This window comes from Ictidomys tridecemlineatus, chromosome 3 (genome assembly GCF_052094955.1).
Source record: "Ictidomys tridecemlineatus isolate mIctTri1 chromosome 3, mIctTri1.hap1, whole genome shotgun sequence".
In the NCBI taxonomy this organism is placed as follows: Eukaryota; Metazoa; Chordata; class Mammalia; order Rodentia; family Sciuridae; genus Ictidomys; species Ictidomys tridecemlineatus.
Window position 1 is genome coordinate 17,839,860 of NC_135479.1, and position 20,043 is coordinate 17,859,902.

At 53.7% G+C, this 20,043-nt stretch overlaps 1 protein-coding gene across 5 annotated transcripts; it reads left to right on the forward strand.

Annotated features, from left to right (window-relative positions):
* Position 1: 1 nt before the first annotated feature.
* On the forward strand, positions 2 to 19,520 carry Plcd3 (phospholipase C delta 3). Of its 5 annotated transcripts, none has more exons than XM_078041956.1 (15): positions 2 to 299; positions 10,786 to 10,947; positions 11,024 to 11,252; positions 11,667 to 11,796; positions 12,711 to 12,939; positions 13,219 to 13,420; positions 13,586 to 13,730; positions 14,670 to 14,822; positions 15,824 to 15,961; positions 16,046 to 16,223; positions 17,003 to 17,119; positions 17,722 to 17,888; positions 18,130 to 18,265; positions 18,380 to 18,529; positions 18,677 to 19,520. In XM_078041956.1, exons 1-15 carry the CDS (start codon positions 149 to 151, stop codon positions 18,763 to 18,765), a joined length of 2,376 nt encoding a protein of 791 aa, XP_077898082.1. In that variant the 5' UTR covers positions 2 to 148; the 3' UTR covers positions 18,766 to 19,520. The 5 variants fall into 5 exon arrangements, with proteins under 5 accessions (XP_077898082.1, XP_013215365.2, XP_005328195.2 ...); XM_013359911.4 differs by having other exon boundaries at positions 16,061 to 16,223; XM_005328138.5 differs by having other exon boundaries at positions 16,073 to 16,223.
* The last annotated feature ends 523 nt before the right edge of the window (positions 19,521 to 20,043 follow it).

The window sequence follows — 20,043 nt, forward strand, 5'->3', positions numbered from 1 at the left end:
TCCCAAGGTCTCCTCCTCCCGACTCTCCCGGCGCCGCTAAGTTTCTTGGCTCGGGACCGCGCAGAGAGCCGGGGCCGGGCACGAGCGGTGTCGCCGCTGGTGTGTCCCCAAGCGCAGACCCCGGGCCCGGCCCCGGCCCCACCACGCCATGCTGTGCGGCTACTGGAGGAGGTGCCGCCGCCTGCCTGAGGAGCCTCCGGTGCCTGCACAGGTCTCCGCGCCCCTCACGCTCCAGCCCTCGCCAGCGTCTCCGGACGGCGGCACCAAGAGGCCCGGTCTGCGGGCGCTGAAAAAGATGGGTCAGTGACACGCAGCGGGAGTTCAGGGGGGGGCTCCGGGAGGAGCGGGATGTTCCGGGCAGTCACTTCTGGGATTCCCAGGCGGCATGGGGCTGGGAAGCAATGGTGAAGATTGCATGCTCCGTCTCAACTGGGGGTCGCACCTGGGGTCACCCGAGGTTCCCTGGCAGAGCCAGGCATCCAGGATGTCCGCGCCACCAGGAGGCGCCCGCGGGGCGTGTCACCAGAGTGTGAATTTGGGCCTGGGACGAGGATGGGGTTCCAGGGGACAGGGAAGTGGAGGGGGAGATAAAGGCTTGGAGTGTCCTTCACCCGGCTCTCTTCTATGGGTTCCCAGGACATCCAAGGTTCTTGGCGGCCCTTGGGAAGGATGAGATATCTGAGGCCGGTTCATTGAAAGAGAGTGGCCTCCCAAGAGAACTCCAACTCCAGCGACACAGTACTGGCAGGGCTGTCAGAAAGCCCAAGTTCCCAGCTCAGACTTAAGGGAAGTCACTAGCTCGGAAGGAATGTAACTGGCATATTAAGCATGTCTCAGAAACAGCCAGACACAGGGTGACTTACACATGCAATCATACAATCCTGGGCACCTTCCGGAGAGGTAGGAGGTGTAATCCTCACCTCACAGGTGAGGAAACTGACTCAGAGAGGTCAAGGAATTTGGGATCACATAGTGAATGAAGGGCACCCAGGCTGTGCTCCAGCACACCACTGGCACCCTCAGAGTATGGGTGAAGTGAGACTTATTGGGGTGAGGGCTTTGAATAATAATGGAGGAATAGATGAGAGCATTTTATAAAAGTAAAGTACCTTACTAGAGAACTGCCATTGGTAGCAGTTGGTGACAGAGGGATCAGGCATAGAACTAGGGAAAGACAGGGCAGAAAAACAGGGCTGCCCAGAAACACCGGGGCCAATCTTCAGGCAGAATTCAGATGTCCCAGTTACCAACCTTGCCTTCCCTCCACCACTGCGCCCTTCTCTCACTCATTCCACCTGAATTTATTGGGCACAGACTATGATCTGAACACTGTGCTTTATTTGCCAAGACCTGCCCTACGCTCCCATCAATAATGCACGTGTCCAGCATTTATTGTGTGCTCTGTCCCTAGAGAGCTGAGCACATCAGCAAACAGGTCAGATAGTGGAAGTAAGAATGAGACCCAGAAAGGAGTGGGGTAAATGTAATGTCAGGGAGCCAGTGAGGGCCCTGCTACACCCCAAAGCTGGAGGGCGATTGGAATGGAAAAGGGAGAAGCAGGTGGGGGGGGCTATTCACAACTTCTCCCTGTAGAGTTATAGACCCTATTCGGAAGGCAGTAGGAACCCCAGAAAGTTCTCGAGCAGGAGTTATATGGCAGTGGGTAGAGAAAGCCAGAGCGGAACAAGGGGACCCATAGGAGGATGGCGGAGGAGTAGCTGGGGAAAGGTGTCGGAGCTCAGACTTGGGCTAGTGCAGGGGTGTGGGTAGACAAGGGGGCTCTGTGATGCGCCGTCTGGAAGGCGTCTCTGGTTAGGTGGTACCATTCTCTGGGCTAAGAAGCAGTGTTATTTGGGGATAAGGCATGGCCATGGTAAGGGGATCCACTGCCAAGACAGCCAAGGTTTTTATTTGTTTGTTTGGTTGGTTTTGGTACCAGGGATTGAACCCAGGGGTGCTTAACCACTGAACCACATCTCCAGCTCTTTTGATATCTTATTTAGAGACAGGGTCTCACCAAATTACTCAGGACCATGCTAAGTTGCTGAGGCTGGCTTTGAACTTGTGATCCTCCTGCCTCAACCTCCTGAGCCACTGGGATTACAGGCATGTGCCAGTGTGCCCTCCAAGGGCTATCAAGGAGCCAAAGAAGTGGAGTCAGCCCCTGATGGGGGTATGGATGCCAAGGGAAAATATAGTTGAGGCCACTGCACACCTGGCTGCCTCTGTCCATCAGTAGGCCAGGTGCTGGCCATGGCTGCAGCAGTGGTTGACAGAGACTTGCCAACTGGGGAGCTTGGATGCTAGTGGATGCATGATTTTTTTTTTATATATATATTTTTTTAAAGAGAGAGTGAGAGAGGGAGAGAGAGAAAGAGAGAATTTTAATATTTATTTTTTAGTTATTGGCGAACACAACATCTTTGTTGGTATGTGGTGCTGAGAATCTAACCTGGGCCGCACGCATGCCAGGCGAGCGTGCTACCGCTTGAGCCACATCCCCAGCCCGTGGATGCATAATTATTAGCCTAACTCGGCACCCAACATCTGAGTAAGGCTGCCCAGGCGCTCTGGGCACCTCACAAGGGTGACACTGTCAGGAACTATGTTGAGAATTGGAATGTCATCTTGGCCACCCTCCCTCTCACACTGGTTCATCCTGCTGAGTGACTGCTGAGTGATCCCTGAGAGGAATGTAGGTCTGTAGGGACAGCCCTTATCAAACCCCACTGAGCCCAAGGACAGGGTGGAGACAAGACCCAGGTGTCCTGGGGCTTAGTGCTTCAGGCCATGGGGGACCAAGGCCTAGGCCTACCACACAAGTAGCTTCCACTACCACCAGAGCCTCTGCCCCTCCCAAGAAGAGCCTACACCCTGCTCTTCCAGGGCCTTCACCACACCCCTTAGGCTAAGACAACTGATCTTACTTCAGATCAGGTCAGGGAACTAGGGCAGGGAGCGGTTCAGAGGGACCCAAGGGAAAGAACATTTCTTTGGACCACACAAGGGAGAATGAAGCTAACCAGGGAGGACTCCCCTCCTCCCCAATGGGAGCATCCCCAGCCCAGGGCTGAGCCCTGGCTTGGCCAGGAATATGCAGAGGTGGGAAGACAGCCCAGGGAACCCCCTGCTGGTGATCCCACTTAGTCCTCTGACATCCCTGTGGGAAAGTGCGCTTCCTGGTGACAAGTGAGAAACTTGAAATGGGAAGGGGTGAAGCCCCCACCCAAGACTGCGCAGTTAAGAGCGTCTGCCTGTGCCCCAGCCTGGGTACCATGGTGCTCTCTGTTATCAAATGAACAAATATTAATTAACACCAGGTGCTCCTGGAGTATTAATCACCTTTGCTCATAATCACATGAGGTAGGCGGTACCCAGAGCCTCCTTTTACAAATAAGGAAGCTGAGGCTCAGAGAGGTTCTATAACTCACCCAGGTTCAAAGCTGGGTGTAGCTGAGAGATTTGAACCCCGGTCCAGGCTCCTAAGACAATTGAAAGAGAAGCTTCCACCTGGCGGGGGCCTGCTGCTGCTCTCTCCAAGGTGGCCGGCCAACCTCCAGAGGTCCTGCTAGGTTTTTTGTTTTTGTTTTTGTTTTCCTTTGTGGTGCTGAGGGTGCAACCAGGGCCTCACACATGCTAGGCAAGTGCTCTACCACTGAGCTACACCCCAGCCCTATGGGACATGCTTATACTAAAAAAGCATTCGTCGTTTTCCTGAAATTCACATTTAACTGCTGCCCTGAGTTTTATCCAGCAGTCCCAGCTCCCCAGAGCCCTGTCTGCGCCTGTGCCCTGATGCTCCGCCCTGACCCCTAATCCTCCCAGCAGGCAGAGGACTGAGTAGGCACAATCCTGTTCTGTCCTCTCCATGCCTGCACCCACCCCTGGGCTCTCCCGATGGCCCATCTAGGACGTCTCCTGCAGGGTGAGTGGGACTGTCATTGGTGGGGTTGGCAAGTGGGGGTCTCCACAGTGACCCCCATCCCTGGCAGGTGCTGGCTTGGTGGTGGAGAGGGCTGGGTAGCCCTCCAGGCTAAACAGGGACATCCTAAGCATGGGTTGGCTTTCTCATGTCCTGTGGCCCCCTCACCTTTTCCCTGCCCCCAGTCTCACCTCTGTCACCAACAGGCTTCATGCCTCTTCTGGCCCCACCGGGAAGGTGCTGCTACCTCCATGTACCTGGCATGGTCAGGGGGCGCACCACCCACCCTTCCTGCCTTTGTTTATTCTTCCAAGAATGCTGTGGACACGGGTGTTCCCTGCCTCCAGCCTGGGTGTGGCTGCCAGCTGGAGTGAGGGGGACCCACTGTGCAAGGACTGCCTGCTGACTAAGGGGCCAAGGTGGGAAGGTGTTTGGGAACCTGTCCTTCTGCTTGTCCTCTCCCAGCATTTCCTGGGGCCGGGCACTAGGAAACGCTGCTCATTTCCTGCCCTTGGCCTTGGCACAAACTCTGTTCCCTGCATGTCTCGAATTCCTGCAGGAGCCCTGGGCACCCTTCCTGAGTATGCACTGGCTCTCACACACACACTGCCTATTTCCCTCCCCAACATTTCCCCCATACACACACCCCTATTTGCACAGACCCTGACAGGAGACCAACCCCTCCTTACACACCCTGCCCTCTGCATACCACCCCTATTACACACCCAGAACAACACAATGCCCCTGCTACTTCCCCAGACCTATGCTGGCCTGCCAGCACCCTACACGGCCACCTCTGCACCCACCCTGGCCTTAGATGACCTGCAATATTTTCAAGTGCACAGCTTGCCCTCTCTGAGCTTCAGTGGCTCTCCTAAGACTGCCCTGGTTATTGAGGCAGTCTCTGGCTGTTGGCTCTGGCTGTTGGCTCTGGCCACCGAGGCGAACTACAGAGACCCCAGATCATAGGGCCTGGTGAAGGCCAAAGTTAGAAATGCTAGGCCATGGGCTTCTCTGGGGCCGAGCTGAGCAGTGGGCTCAGGGAAGGTATCTGAGCCCCTGGGGCTCAGTGGGTGGGAGGAACCTCATCCTGTCCAGAAATGGACCCGTATGGAGCCCCCGGGTATGAGGAAGGCAGCTGCTTCTTCCTTCCTGGGGCACCACTCACCTCCAGAGCCTGCCCCCGGTCCTGGTCCTGTCTTTGTTATTATTTGCACCTACTATGGGCCAGGCCCTAAACTGAGTGCCCTGTGCCTTTTCTCATTTGGGATTAGATTCTTCCAACTCCCAGATTGATCAGACTCTACCATTCACCCACTGGTGACCACAGAGGGGTTGGCTAGATGTTCTTTGCCTCTTTAGCAGCTTTTGTTATTATTTGTTTGTTAATTTTCTTTTTTGGTACAAGAGATTTAACCCAGAAGCACTCTACCTCTGAACTACATCCCCAGCCCTGTTTTTCATTTTATTTTGAGACAGGGTCTCACTAAATTGTGAAGCTGGCCTCTAACTTACTTTCTTTCTCTCTGTCTCTCTCTCTCTCTCTCTTTTTTTTTTTTTTTTTGTAGGAGAGATTGAACTCAGGGCCACATTCCAGCCCTATTTTGTATTTTATTTAGATACAATTGCTTAGCGCCTTTCTGTTGCTGAGGCTGGCTTTGAACTCAATCCTCCTGCCTCAGCCTCCCAAGGCATTAAGATTGAAATCATATGCCCCCAAGCCCGGCTGGCCTCCAACTTTCGATCTTCCTGCCTCAGCCTCCTCAATTGCTGGGATTACAGGCATGTGCCACTGCACCAGGTTAGCAACTTTTATTATTAAGATATTAATGCATGCTGGATGCAGTGGGCAAACCTATAATCCCAGTGATTTGGGAGACTGAGGCAGAAAGATCACAAGTTCACAGTCAGCCTCAGCAACTTGGTGAGATCCTTTCTCAAAATAAAGAAATAAAATGAGCCAGGCACATGGCACACTCCTGATTTCCTACCAGCTCAGGATGCTGAGGCAGGAGGGACATGAGTTCAAAGCCAGCCTCAGCAATGGCAAGGCACTAAGCAACTCAGTGAGACCTGGTCTCTAAATCAAATACAAAAAAGGGCTGGGGATGCGGCTCAGTTGTTGAGTGCCACTGAGTGCAATCCCCAGTACCCTTCCAAAAAATAACAACGAAATGGACTTGAGTGTAGCTCAGTGGTCAAGTGCTTGCCTAGCATGTGCTAGAATTCAGTCCCTAGCACCACACACAAAAAATGAGAGAGAAAGAGAGGGGGGAGAGACAAAGCCCAAACCTTACAGCAAAAACTAAATCAGTCTTCATCATTGAAATCATGGATGAAACAATGCCTCACACATAGCAGTAACCGTAATGGGTAACATTCCTTGGACCTTTAGCCACGGTGAGCTGGACACAGTCACACACACCTATAATCCTAGTGACTCTGGAAACTGTGGTGGGATGATGGAAAGTTTGAGGCCAGCCACAGAAACTTTGCAAGACCCTGTCTCAAAATCATAAAAAATTAGGGGCTGGGATGTGGCTCAAGCGGTAGCGCGCTCGCCTGGCATGCGTGTGGCCCAGGTTTGATCCTTAGCACCACATACCAACAAAGATGTTGTGTCCGCTGAGAACTAAAAAATAAATATTAAAAAATTCTCTCTCTCACTCTCTCTCTCTTAAAAAAAAATCTTAAAAAATTAAAAGGGCTGGAGATGAAGCTCAGGGGTAGAGCACCCCGGGTTCAGTCCCAGTTCCTTCTCCCCAGGATTAATTCATATACCACATTATGCATACATTTAAAGTATGCAGTGGGGCTGGGGATATAGCTCAGTTGGTAGAGTGCTTGCCTCCCATGCACAAGGCCCTGGGTTCAGTCCCTAGCACCACACACAACCAACCACACACATACACACACACACACAAGTAAAGTATACAGTGGTTTCTGGTATATTATTAAATGTTTAAAGTAGGGGTAAAGTGCTGGGCACTGTGGTGCACACCTGTAATCCCAGGCAAGAGGATCACAAGTTCGAAGCTAGCCTCAGCAACTTAGCAAAACCCTGTCTCAAAAAATTGAAAGGGCTGGGGATGTGGCTCAGTAGTTAAGTGCTCCTGGATTCAATCCCTGGTACCACAAATAAAAATAAAAAGGACCGCAGATGTAGCTTAGTGGTAAAGCACCCTGGGTCAATCCTCAGCTTAAAAAACAACAACAACAACAACTGATAAAATAGATATAACATAAACTTGACCATTCTAACCATTTTTATGTGGCCAATTCACAGGCATTAATTCTAATAGGTGCAACCACCACTATTACCTATTTCCAAAACAGCCCCAAATAGAAACTTTGTAATAATTAAGCAGTAACCCCCACCTTCTTTCCTCCCTCAGCTCCTGGCAACCTCTAAACTACTTTCTGTCTATGAATTTGCCTCTTCTGAGAGCCTCAAATAAGTGGAATCACCCACTGCTTATCATTTTGCGCCTGGCTTTTTTCATGTGGCATTGTGTTTTGGGGGTTCATCTGAATTGCAGCATGTGTCAGATTTCCTAAGGCTTCCTAAGGCTGAGCGACACCGTGTTGTGTGCATATTGCCACCTTGTGCTTATCCATTCATCTGGGATGGACAGTTGGGCTGTCCCCACTCTCTGGCTATTCACCCTCCTTTTTCCTGCTATTATTTCATTTCTTTGAAGAGTGGCCTTGGGACTGGCCTCAGGTCAGATAGAAAACCCACAGACAGAGGAGGTGGGGGGCTTATGCACCTGTTCAGGGCCCACAAGAATGAGATTGGGGCAACATCTGTGAATTGGGGCCTGGACGGACCTACAGATGTTTTCCTGGGTGGCTAAGTAGAGAGCGAGCCAGGCCCTCCTGCTGACCTTGCCTCTTGTGTCTGCTGGCCCCGCCCTTGCTCCTGGACAGCCTCACTGCCCATGGTTTAGAAGGCTCCCAGCCTCAGGACTCAGCCCCAGGCCCAGCCTGTGTTGATCCTCATTTTGTTCGACTTTTCCTTTGGCTACACACCTAATGTGTAGTTAGAGAGGTTTGGGGACCATGTGATTCAGAGGCCAGTGCCACTTGGGTGGGCAGCCTGGAATGTTACCCCTCTTCTCTACTCAGCAGGCTCCAAGGGAGCTGGGGGCAAAGGCACGGAGTAGCAGCCCCCTCCATGTGAAAACCTGCCAGGGGGCATCTGGCATGCAGGCTGCCTGTCTTTGTGGCCTGTTTGCAGAAAGCTCTGGACAAAACAGAAGCTGAGTGACTCACCTCCATTTCCGGCCTGTTAGGGGAGGTGGCCTTGCTGCAGAGCCTTTCCCAGGGCTGGGGGGGTGGAGTGGGCCACCCACAGTGGCACTGCAGGTTCCCCTGACCTGCTCCCCCTGATGTTTCTCAGGAGAGAATTCAGAGGTGGCCTGAGTGTGGTGGGAAGCCTGCAGCGCAGGGGTGTCTGGCTCTTGAATGGAAAGAGGAGGAGGGTTCCACCTCTCCTTCCTGACCAGGGGGCGGGCAAGTGGGTGCTGACCCAGAGGGTCAAAGTCAAGTGCCCAAGAAATCTCTTCGAGCTGTGAGGGCCCCAGGCTGGCCCCAGCAGGTACCCTTTCTTGGGTACAAGAAGGGCAGGTTTCTCCTGCCCCTGAGATCCTGCTTCTCTGTGACCCTCAAAGGCATAAGGTAAGAATTTTAAATACAGATGCCCAAGCTGTACCCCACACCTGCTGCATCAGCGTCTCTGCACCCCCAGGTGATTCCATGCTCAGCTAATGCTCAGAAACCCTGTCAAGCCTCTGCCTTGAGCTCAGGAAAGACTGGGCAGGACTGGGATAGAGCGCAATTAGCCCCCAACTGTGGGCCTTTCTATAAACTAATGCTTTGGGGAGGAAATAAGACCTCATTCTGCCCTCAGGCCTGATAAATTTCCCTGAAATTATAATATAGGGTTTTTTAATGGTTAATTAAAGGAAAAGGTACTCTTGGTTAGGAAGGGAGAACTGCCATTTGAGGACAAATCAAAGAAGCCTTCCTGGAGGAGGTGAGGGACTGAGCCTTTCCTTGAAGAACTCAGCTACTAGTAAGAGAAAGAAAAAGGATCCCACAAACAGTCCAAGAGATGATGCAAATCTCCAAAGAGATTTAGATTAGATTTATACTTTTTTTTTTTTTTGGTACTGGAGATTGAATCCAGGAGCTACAACTCCCTTCTTTATTATTTTGAGACTGGGTCTTGCTAAATTGCTGAAGCTGGCCTTGAACTTACAATCCTCCTGCCTCAGCTTCCCTAGTGGCTGGGATTACAAGCATGTGCCACTGTGCCAAGACTGATTCCTTAGGTCAGAGTTTGCAACTGGAGCTTATTAAAAGAAGGAGCCGGGCACAGTGGCCAGTGCATGCTTAGGAGGCTGAAGCAGGAGAATCACAAATTTGAGGCTAGACTGAACAACTTAGCGAGATCCTGTCTCAAAATAAAATTGAAAAGAAGAGCCGGGTACGTGGCTAAGTGGTGCAGTGCTTGCTAGCATGTGTGAGGCCCTGGGTTCAATCCTGGGTTATTTTTTCTTACAAAAAAAAAGGAGGCAGAGAGGCATGTGGAGTTTTGTTTGGCTCACAGCGGTTTTGGTTTTTTGTTTTTCCAATCTGATTTGGTTGCCAACATTAAAAAATGTGGAGGCTTCACATCCAGGTCCAGATTCCTATTCTCTGGAAACTCTGGGCCCTCATCCCTCCTGGCTGTCCCCCTCCCTCCACAGGGTGTGGACTCTCCTGTGGCTTGGTTCCCACTTGTCCTATTGTCCTCTGGCTCATAACCCTTTGGTTTCGGACTTATGCAGAGAGGGTTCAGAGCCGGCGTCACAGGGCCAGGCAGTGTGTTCAGGGGCGTAGAGCCCTGAGTTTTGGATTTTTTTTTACTAAATTTTGGATTTTGCAATAGGTATTATTGTGGTTCCCATTTTATAAGTGGAGAACACGAGGCTTAGAGCAGTCACAGGTTAATGCCACCAGGGCTGGGTAACCGGAAGGTAACAGAATTGGGACCTCCTGCCCCAGAGCCCTGAATTTAAATCCTGCTCTTCTACCACCTCTCACTGCCCAGGGTGGCTGCGGCAGTGAGAGGAAGAAGAGGGCAGAGCAGAAGGACAGTGTAGTGCAGTGGTTCCCTGGTACCTGGAGATCCGCCAGGCAGGGATGGTTCTGGGGTTGTTGGTCTGTGTCTCTGGTGACAGATGGCCTCTGCTATCCTCCCTTGTCTTGGGAAGGCAAAAGTGAGAAGCTTGGGTTGTAGCAAGAGAGATTTAGATTAGATAGACTATTTTCCTGATGGCCACTGGTTTCACATCAAGGAACTTGCTACTGGTGGCAGATTCTGGGCTTGAAGGCTTTGATAGAGTAGTAGCAAAGGGGCTGGGGTTGTGGCTCAGTGGTAGAGTCCTTGCCTGGCATGTGTGAGGCACTGGGTTCAATCCTCAGCACCATATAAAAATAAATTAAAAAAAAGTAAACATGTTGTGTCTATCTACAACTAAAATATATATAGATAGATATATAAGTAGTAGCAAAAAGGGTGACCTTTAGTGAGGCCTGAGTGCCAGGCCCTGCCTGAAGGTTGTCATGTGCTCAGGGATTGCGGAGGCCCCTGCTCAGAAGGGAGGATGATGGGCGGTGTTTGGGGCCTCAAAGCCAAAAGCCAAGTGCAGTGATGGCTGGCGACTTGTTAGAATGAGAAGAGGGGCAGGGAAGCTCACTGACAGGGCTCGGAGAGAGGGAAGGAAGGCACAGCGGACCAGCTGGGGAGGGCAGGTGGGAGCTTCTGGCCGGCACGCTGCCTGGCTGGGTCCAATGTTCCAGGTCCCTTCCTGCAGGCCTGACAGAGGACGAGGACGTGCGCGCCATGCTGCGGGGCTCCCGGCTCTGCAAGATCCGCTCACGCACGTGGCACGAGGAGCGGCTGTACCGGCTGCAGGAGGACGGCCTGAGCGTGTGGTTCCAGAGGCGCATCCCTCATGCACCTTCGCAGCACATCTGTGAGCAGGCTAGGGGGTGGCACCGGGTGGGAGGCGGGGACGGTCTCGGGCACCACCTGACCCCGCCTGCCTACAGTCTTCGTGCAGCACATTGAGGCTGTCCGCGAGGGGCACCAGTCCGAGGGCCTGCGGCGCTACGGGGGCGCCTTCGCACCTGCATGCTGCCTCACCATCTCCTTCAAGGGTCGCCGCAAGAACCTGGACCTGGCGGCACCCACCGCCGAGGAGGCCCAGCGCTGGGTGCGTGGCCTGGCCAAGCTGCGCGCTCGCCTCGATGCTATGAGCCAGCGCGAACGGCTTGACCAATATCCTGCTGGTGCTGGGAGGGAGGACCGGTCCCTTAGGGAGCCCCAGTCCCCAAGGAAGCCATGGTCCTGCCTTTAGGTCTGAGATAGGGCCTCTAGTCTTTGGAACTGAGTGGGGACACTCACCCTGGCCTGGCCTGGCCTGAGTTGCCACCAAGGAGGAAGGCAGTGCCCCTCCTCAGCGAGGATGAAGGATCTTTTAAAGGTGGAGACACCTTCTGGTTTGGGGAGCCCAGTCCCATGCAGAACACATTGTGACAGAGACCAGGGAGTCCACAGGCTGGCTAGAAAGTCAAGTCTGTACCCCAGAGCCCCCAGACCCAGGTGGTGGTGAGTTATGGGTCAGTTGCCTGCCACTGGGGTGGGGACGGGGTCGGACCCAGCCTGTTGCTGCTATTTCCTGAGCACCCACACCTGGATCTACTCCTACCTGCACCGGGCAGACTCGAATCAGGATAGTAAGATGAGCTTCAAGGAAATCAAGAGCCTCCTCAGGATGGTCAACGTGGACATGAATGACATGTATGCCTACCGCCTCTTCAAGGTGAACCCTGGCCCCTCTGGCTCTGCCACCACTCTGCTGGTCCCAGCACTCCTTCCCACTATGGCTTTTTTATAGGGAGTCTGCTCTCCCTGCAGAAAAGCAACATCTGGGCCTAGTTACTCTTTCCCCTCCCCCTGGCCACTGGGCCAGGATGGGACTAGGAGTGGTGAACCAGAACTTTTCTCATCCTCAGGCAGAGCCCAGGGTTGGGTGGCACTGCCCTAGCCCTCTGAAGTGAGCAGCAAAGCTGCTTTCATGTCTCAGCCTGCAGGGCGCCTTTGTACCTGTAACCATGTGTGGCTAAGGCGAAGGAGCACAGGCGGGAGTTGGTTTGCAGACACCTGGGCGCACACACCCTCCTCCATGTAGGACCCTGCACTGAGGCATGTGTGGCCCCTCCACACGTGCCTGTGTGGGAACACAGTCTCAGGGCACACTGGGGTAGCTCTCCATGTGTGGAAGTGGTCAGGGCACACAGCAGACACCTGTGTAGGGGCTGTGACCAAACTGTGACTCTAGAAGATAAGAGAGCCTGTGGCACCTATCCACAGCCCAACACTGCACCTGGACTACTCTGCGAATTTTCACTTATTGCACACTCCCCAAGTGTGAGTGTGTGAGTGTGGTAATGGTTATGGTTGTATGTGCACCTGGAGGGGCCCTGTGGCACCAGGGCTGAGCCCTGCCCCAGGATCATTATTTTTCCTCCCACATTTTGGGGAGAGACATTGAACCCAAGACCCTGCTACTCTGCAGTTCCCTGGCTATGACCAGAGCCTTGCTCTTAGTTTCTTCACCTGTGGAATGGGGGTCATTGCCTTCGCAGCTGAGATGGGTCTTGGTGTGGGACAGTGGGATCAAGTCCTCCTTCCATGTGGCTTCTGTTGAGTATCTTCCCATCCCCGGCTCTCCAGGAGTGTGACCATTCCAACAATGAGCGTCTGGAGGGAGCTGAAATTGAGGAGTTCCTGCGGCGGCTGCTGAAGCGCCCGGAGTTGGAGGAGATCTTCAGTCGATACTCAGGCGAGGACTGTGTGCTGAGTGCTCCTGAGCTACTGGAGTTCCTGGAGGATCAGGGTGAGGATGGCGCCACCCTGGCCCGTGCCCAGCAGCTCATCCAGACCTATGAACTCAATGAAACAGGTGGGTTTGGGGAGCTCAGCCCAGTCTCGCTCCCTGACCGCTCTGGGTTCCCAGCCAAGGGGCTCTGCCATGTCGGGCAGGTTACCTTGACTCGCAGACTCAGACTGCACATCAGTATCTTGGCATTATAATGTGTCTGCCTCACAGGTTGTGGTGGAAGACTAAATGGCATGTGTCTGCAGTCTAGTCAGTAGGTGCTCTAGTTGTTATTACAGGGGTATTTGGGCCTGGACACGGGAGCCCCTGTGGCCTAATGCTCTTTCCTGCCCTTTTCTGTAGCCAAGAAGCATGAGCTGATGACACTGGATGGCTTTATGATGTACCTGCTGTCACCTGAGGGGGCTGCCCTGGACACGGCTCACACGTGTGTGTTCCAGGATATGGGCCAGCCTCTTGCCCACTATTTCATCTCCTCCTCTCACAATACTTATCTGACTGACTCTCAGATTGGGGGGCTCAGCAGCACGGAGGCCTATGTTAGGTACTGCAGCTGGGGTGGGGTCAACACATTTGGGAGCCCAGCTTAGGGAGGGATATGGGGCTCAACCCCTATGCTGGGCTTTCAGGGACCTCCCTGGCTCGGCCTGACCGTGGCCTGGCTCTATGGCATCCACACAACACCTTGCCCATCCATGTGTCTGTCCAGGGCCTTTGCCCAGGGATGCCGCTGTGTGGAACTGGACTGTTGGGAAGGCCCAGGAGGGGAGCCTATCATCTACCATGGCCACACACTCACCTCCAAGATCCTCTTCCGAGATGTGATCCAAGCCGTACGTGACCATGCCTTCGTGGTGAGCTCTTAGGACCCCATACCCAGCCCCAGAGCCTTCCCAGTGACCCTCACCCCATTCATACACCAGCTATCCTTAGTCCCTGTCTAGAGAGCCACTCATTCACCAAGTGCTGCTGGGAAAACTGGTCAATGGGAAAGAATAAAGCTGGACTCAGTGCTCCCTCCTCCTACCTTCACGGTTAACGCATGTATTAACATCACGAAATTTCCAGAAGAAACCTTGGGGTCAGCAACTAGGGTAGATGAGACAGGAGAATTGCCAGTTTGAGGCCAGCTTCAGCAACTTAGTAAGACTCTTTCTCAAAGAAAAAAAAAATTAAAAAGGGTTGGGGATGTGGCTCAGGGGTTAAATACCCCTAGGTTCAATCCCCGGTACCAAAAAAGAAAAAGAAAACCTTGAGGGTAGGAAAGAGAATTTTATTCATGACTTCCAAAGAGTAAGCCATGGGAGAATCTCAGAGGAGCATCTACATAGTATTGCAACTCCAAGATATATTCTCTTTCCTACCCTCAAGGTTTTCCTCAGGGCTGGGGACATGCTCAGGGGTGGAGCACCCCTGGGATCAAGCCTCAGTACCAAAAAAAAAAAAAAAAGTCAAGTTATATAGTTCTATTAAATAATGGTGGGACATTGCAATATAGTTGACACAGTAAATGTCATGGACACACAGAGCATTTATAAAAGAACTCCATTCCTGCAGTTGCCCTCAGTGTCCCAGACTGTCCACCCCTTCCCCGAGGCCCAGATCTAACTGGTCTGCTGATACATACTGGCCCCTTGTGTCCCACTTCCCATGGACTTGATCTCTCTAAATGGGATCTCCAGAGCTCTGCCTTTGCCTTCCTGTCCTAAAGGAGTTGGGGGCCAGATGTAGAGGAAAGGGAGTGACTGAGGGAGAGTCAGTGGCTCTAAGCAGCTGCCCTTCTTGCTCCCCAGTTGTCCCCATACCCTGTCATCCTGTCCCTTGAGAATCACTGCGGGTTGGAGCAGCAGGCTGCCATGGCTCGCCACCTTCGAACCATCCTGGGAGACATGCTGGTGATACAGGCGTTAGACTCCCAGAATCCTGAGGAGCTGCCGTCGCCAGAGGTGAAGCTCCCAGAACCCCCAGCCTGGGAGGGAGGAGGGTCTGACTGGTGTCCACCACCCAGCCCTGCTCATGTCACCTCTCTGGTTCAGGAACCCTCACTTTTGCTTTAACCTTTCCCTGTTTCTCGGGTCACCTGATACCTGCCACTCATCTGTCCCTGTGCTGCCCTCTAGCTCTCCTTGTCGGATTAGACACAACCCATCCCCTTACCTTACTCAGAGCCCTCCTCACCGGGTGCTGCCCTGCCCACAGAGTCCCAGCCAGCTGCACTCACCAAGCGCCACCTGCTCAGAATTCCAGCCCAGCGTCCCCCGCCCTTCCCTGGACCTTAAGCGCCTCCTCAGCCCTCTGGCCAGAGGCCTTCCTCCCTTCCCCCAAGCCCCAGAGCATCTGATCTGCTCTCTTAAGACCCGTAACCTTTAAGCTTCTGACAGATTCTTTTCTTCCTCCCAGTGCCAAATATGTAGGAATGCTGACTCACCTTTGTGTGTGGGTGAGATTTGATTTTGTTATTAGTATGAAAATAACATACATAGGGTAAAAGAAAAACCAAACTATACAAAGGGTATACAATGAAAAAATGGGTCATCTTCTACTCAGGCTCACCCCATTCTATTCCACAATCCTTCCAGAATATTCATGTGCATACACACCTATGTACATAACTTCTCTTTTAAATGTTACACAAAAAGGCTCATGTCATTACACGTTCTGCTCACTTCTTTCTTGAAAGATCCGTTTCGAAGAGGATCCCTTCCCTTTCAGGCCTGAGCTGTCCTGTTTGTATCTGCTGCTGTGTGGTATTCTGATGGAGGGAGGCACTCTATTAGCTGTACCTATTGATGGCCTCGTAGGTTATTCCTTATTTTTTCCTATTAGCCACATCGCTCACCTGTCTCCTTCCTGTGTCCAACCCTATCAGTCTCAGTGGTGGCTGAATGGCTGACCACTGGCTGCTGAGGGGCCGGAGGGCTTCACCTGTCCATATTGGCCTCTATAGAAGCTGAAAGGCCGGGTCCTGGTGAAGGGGAAGAAGCTACCAGCTGCACACATGGAGGACTGCCGAATTTTATCAGACAGGGAGGAGGAGGAAGAGGAGGGGGAAGAAGCCGCGGAGGTTGCAGAGCAGAGAAGGAAGGTGAGCTATCCTGGGTGGACCAGTGGACTGGCAGGGGCTGAGGTTGGGATGGGAAGGGAGGTGGCACTAGGGGGCTCCAACCAGGGGCCCCCACTGCAGCTGGTCTCCCAGGCCAAGCAGATCTCCCCGGAGCTGTCAGCCCTGGCTGTGTACTGCTGGGCCACCCGCCTGCGGACCCTGAACCCTGGCCCTGGACCACCCCAGCCCTACCAGGTCAGCTCCCTCAGTGAGCGCAAGGCCAAGAAGTTCATCCGGGAGGCAGGTAGGAGCTGGAGATTCTGTGTTTCCCGGCAGGAGGGTGGTAGGACCCTGCAGGCTCTGGAGGGTCAGGGGGTATCCTGAAATTGGTCTGAAGAGATTGAAAAGACTGTGGGGGCCATAAGAGATCAGGACCCCAGAGAGGGGCTCTATTCAGGGAATGAGGGCCCAAGGTGGAGCTAGGTGTGGATGGAGGAGAGAGCCACGAGCAGGAGAGGGCCTGTGTCTGCCTTCACAGAGCTCACAGCCCGGTTGTAAGCTAAACATAGATGGGTAATCAGTCAGGCTATCACGGGGGCTGGGGAAGTCCGACCCGAGTGGGTGAGATCAGAGAAGTCTTTCGGGAGCAGGTGAAGCTTGAGAAGACACCTCACCTGAAGGGCGAGGAGGAAGCAGCCTGGGGAAGAGGGGAAGGAATTTCCAGACAGGAGGAACAGGTTGTACGTAGGCCCAGAGGCATGACCTATGGAAGGTTCCAGGAACCCAGAGTGTGGCTGGAGGATGTGGGCAGGATGAGTGATGAGTGGCAGGGGATCAGCCTGGGGCCAGGTGTTCCACGAGGGAGTCAGGAATGTGGGAATTATGGGTTGGGGCTGTAGTGCCAGGCTGTGTCCCTGCCTCTGTTTGGCTTTTGGCAGCCTCCTGAGTCCCCTCTCACTCTAGGTCAGAGGGGAGTGGGAAGCTGGGATTGGGGGAGTTCAGCCTCTGTTTCCAGGAGGCTACAGGCACTGGGCAAGGACACCCCCAGAGTCTGTCACAGTCCTGGCCCAAACTCTGCCCTAGGGAACAGCTTTGTCAGGCACAATGCTCGCCAGCTGACCCGTGTGTATCCACTGGGTCTGCGGATGAACTCGGCCAACTACAACCCCCAGGAGATGTGGAACTCAGGCTGTCAGCTGGGTGAGTAGGGGCCACGGGGGCCACAGGAGTGGGGCAGGCAGATGCCATTAGGTAGGTGTAGCCTCTGGGCAGCCGCGGGAAGGGGCCACATAGCCTTCCAGAAGATAGAAATATGCATCCTGTTAACAACAATTATTTTAAAAGCTGTTTCTATAATTTTAGAAATTTAAAAGTATGGGCACACACACCTGGCAGCCCTACTAAGTTAAGACTGACAGGGTTAGGCTCTGGGGGACACCGAGTCCTGCCAAAGGAGGGTAGCATAGTCCCTTTGGGGCTAGTTATGGAAACCCCAGGACTTCTCAGGCTTTGGCTCTGACCCAGGCCTAGCCCTGAGAGTGGGGACCTTTCTAGCACCTCAGCCCAGCCCCACCATCCACACTTGAGATAGCAGGGAGAAGGTACAGGTGACAGTAGGATTGGGTCCCCTTGCTACTATGACCCCCTTCCTGCAAGTCATGGTGGGGGCAGATATCTCTGACCAGATAGTAGGATGCTGGGCCTCTGTGCAAACAGCTGTGTCCTCTCTAGCCAAGTCGCCTGAAACTGGGCAGTGAGGAGAGGGCCACTAAAAGCCCCTGCTTAATCCTGTTTGTCCACAGTGGCCCTGAACTTCCAGACACCAGGTTATGAGATGGACCTCAATGAAGGGCGCTTCCTCATCAATGGGCGGTGTGGCTATGTCCTGAAACCTGCCTGCCTACGGCAACCTGACACAACCTTTGACCCCGAATGCCCTGGACCTCCCAGAACTACTCTAACAGTCCAGGTCAGCAGCGTGGACCAAGATCCAGCCTCGGGTCAGGGCTCTTTCTGGAGAGGCACCAGTCTGAAGTAGACCAGGAGGCCAGGGCCGGCCTGGTGTGAGAGTGGCCTGAGTGTCTGTGTCCACACAGGCTTGGTTGGCTTGCATGTAGATAGGGCCAGAGGCTTCCTGTCCTGGCAGGGGAGCAGGAGTGGGCATGGCCCCATTAGGGGCCCGGTCAAAGCTCCCTGCCTCCCTTCCCCAGGTACTAACTGCCCAGCAGCTGCCCAAGCTGAATGCTGAGAAGCCCAGCTCCATTGTGGACCCCCTGGTGCGTGTGGAGATCCATGGGGTGCCCGCAGACTGTGCTCGGAAGGAGACCAGCTATGTGCTCAATAATGGTGGGCAGGTGGGCCCATGGGTGGGAGTAGGGGACAGACACAAACAGCAGAGGAGGAAGGCACAGGGCAGGCCCTGGGGCCAACTGGGCCCTGACAACTACACCTGTGCCCTAGGTTTCAATCCCCACTGGGGCCAGATCCTGCAGTTCCAGCTGCGGGCCCCAGAGCTGGTGCTGGTGCGGTTTGTGGTAGAAGATTATGATACCACCTCCCCAAATGACTTTGTGGGCCAGTTTACACTGCCTCTCAACAGCCTGAAGCAAGGTTGGTGGAAGCTGGTAGGGATGGAACAGGATGGGGTCCCAGCCTCAAGCCCTGTTCACCTTTGACCCTTGACTTCCCCATGTGGCCCTCCCTGAACCAGGCAGGAGTTGGGTCCAAGGATCTGATGCTTGGCTGCTGTCCCTACAGGGTACCGCCACATCCACCTGCTTTCCAAGGATGGGGCATCACTGTCCCCTGCCACACTTTTTGTCCACATCCGCATCCAGCGCTCCTGAAGGATTAAAGGACCACCCCAGGGTTCTGCGGGTACCAGTCTACACAGAGCCCTCTCTTCCCCCGGAACGAGGACTAGTGGGAGCAACAGTCCCTCCAGCGCTCCCACCTGGCCGGCTCAGCAGCTGCTGACTTCACTGGGTGCTGAGGGCTACCCGGCCCCTCCTGGGCCACTAGCAGAGGATCTGTGCCCTTAAGACACTCACTTGACATCAGTGGGCTCCAACCCTGGGGTCTTGAGATGGCTCCAGCTCCTCTGGTCCTCAGCCCACATCCTCATCATGACTTATAAGAAGGCAGGCCTATAGCTGTCAGGAGACTTGGGAAGCAGGACACCTTTAAGCCCTCAGCTCTTCTGACCTCTGGCAGGGCCATCCACCCCACAGAGCTGTCTCCCTGTCCCCCCACCCCAGGAATTAGCCTACCCTAAAGCCCTCCGGCCCCAAGCTTTCCTGGCTGCCTCCTCCTGCTCTCCAACCTGAGCTTCTCCCTTGGCTTCACTTCCTGGAGCAAGAAGGGAGTGTTGAGGTGGAGCCCTGGGGAAACCTGGCAGTAGGTTTGTAACTTGTCACAGAAGAGCCCTGGAGAGGGGCTGGGGCTGTAGCTCAGTGGAGAGCGCTCGCCTAGCATGTGCGAGGCCCTGGGTTTAATCCTCAGGACCACTAAAAAACTATTAAAAAACAAACAAACAAAAAGCCTTGGAGAGGGCAGGGAGAGTGTCTGTTTTGAAAAATAAAGAAGCAAGTTTCCCTTACCACCCCCATGCCATAGCACCTCTGAACCACAACACTGGCCCCGAGGGATGGCTGCAGCGAGCCCCAGCAGGGCTTGGACTGTCTAAGATAGCCTGGAGTGGCTGTGGGAGATGCCATGGCTCAAAATAGCTCTGACCGCTGCGCTTGACTTAAAAGCTGCTTCGAGTATCACAAATCTGTCTGAAGACACTAATTCATAAGGTCACCCACTCCCCTACCACATACCAGTGACCTTAAATGGGGCACAGGGCAGTACTCTGAGGGAACCCCACTTTCCAGGCTCAGCTGGGTTCAGGACCCATCCGCTCAGTTGAGCACACCCCAAGAACAGGCAAACGGCCTCACAAATGAAAGCGTGGAAAGTGGCAGCGCTCTAGGCCACCTCTGTAACAATGCGGGGAGAGGAAGCAATATACCGGAGGTCAGGATCCAGAGAAAACCTGGGGCTCACGCCTGTCAAAAGAAGGAGTTTATGGGACCATGGAGCTGTGGTATTTTAGTTTCCACCAGGCAACATCACCAGTA

Excerpts from the sequence above, each read along its gene's own strand:
- Plcd3 (XM_078041956.1), top strand. The coding sequence starts at position 149 with ATGCTGTGCGGCTACTGGAGGAGGTGCCGCCGCCTGCCTGAGGAGCCT. Across the intron at positions 14,823-15,823 it reads AGGAGCTGCCGTCGCCAGAG|AAGCTGAAAGGCCGGGTCCT; the intron begins GTGAAGCTCCCA and ends TGGCCTCTATAG. Across the intron at positions 17,120-17,721 it reads GAACTCAGGCTGTCAGCTGG|TGGCCCTGAACTTCCAGACA; the intron begins GTGAGTAGGGGC and ends GTTTGTCCACAG.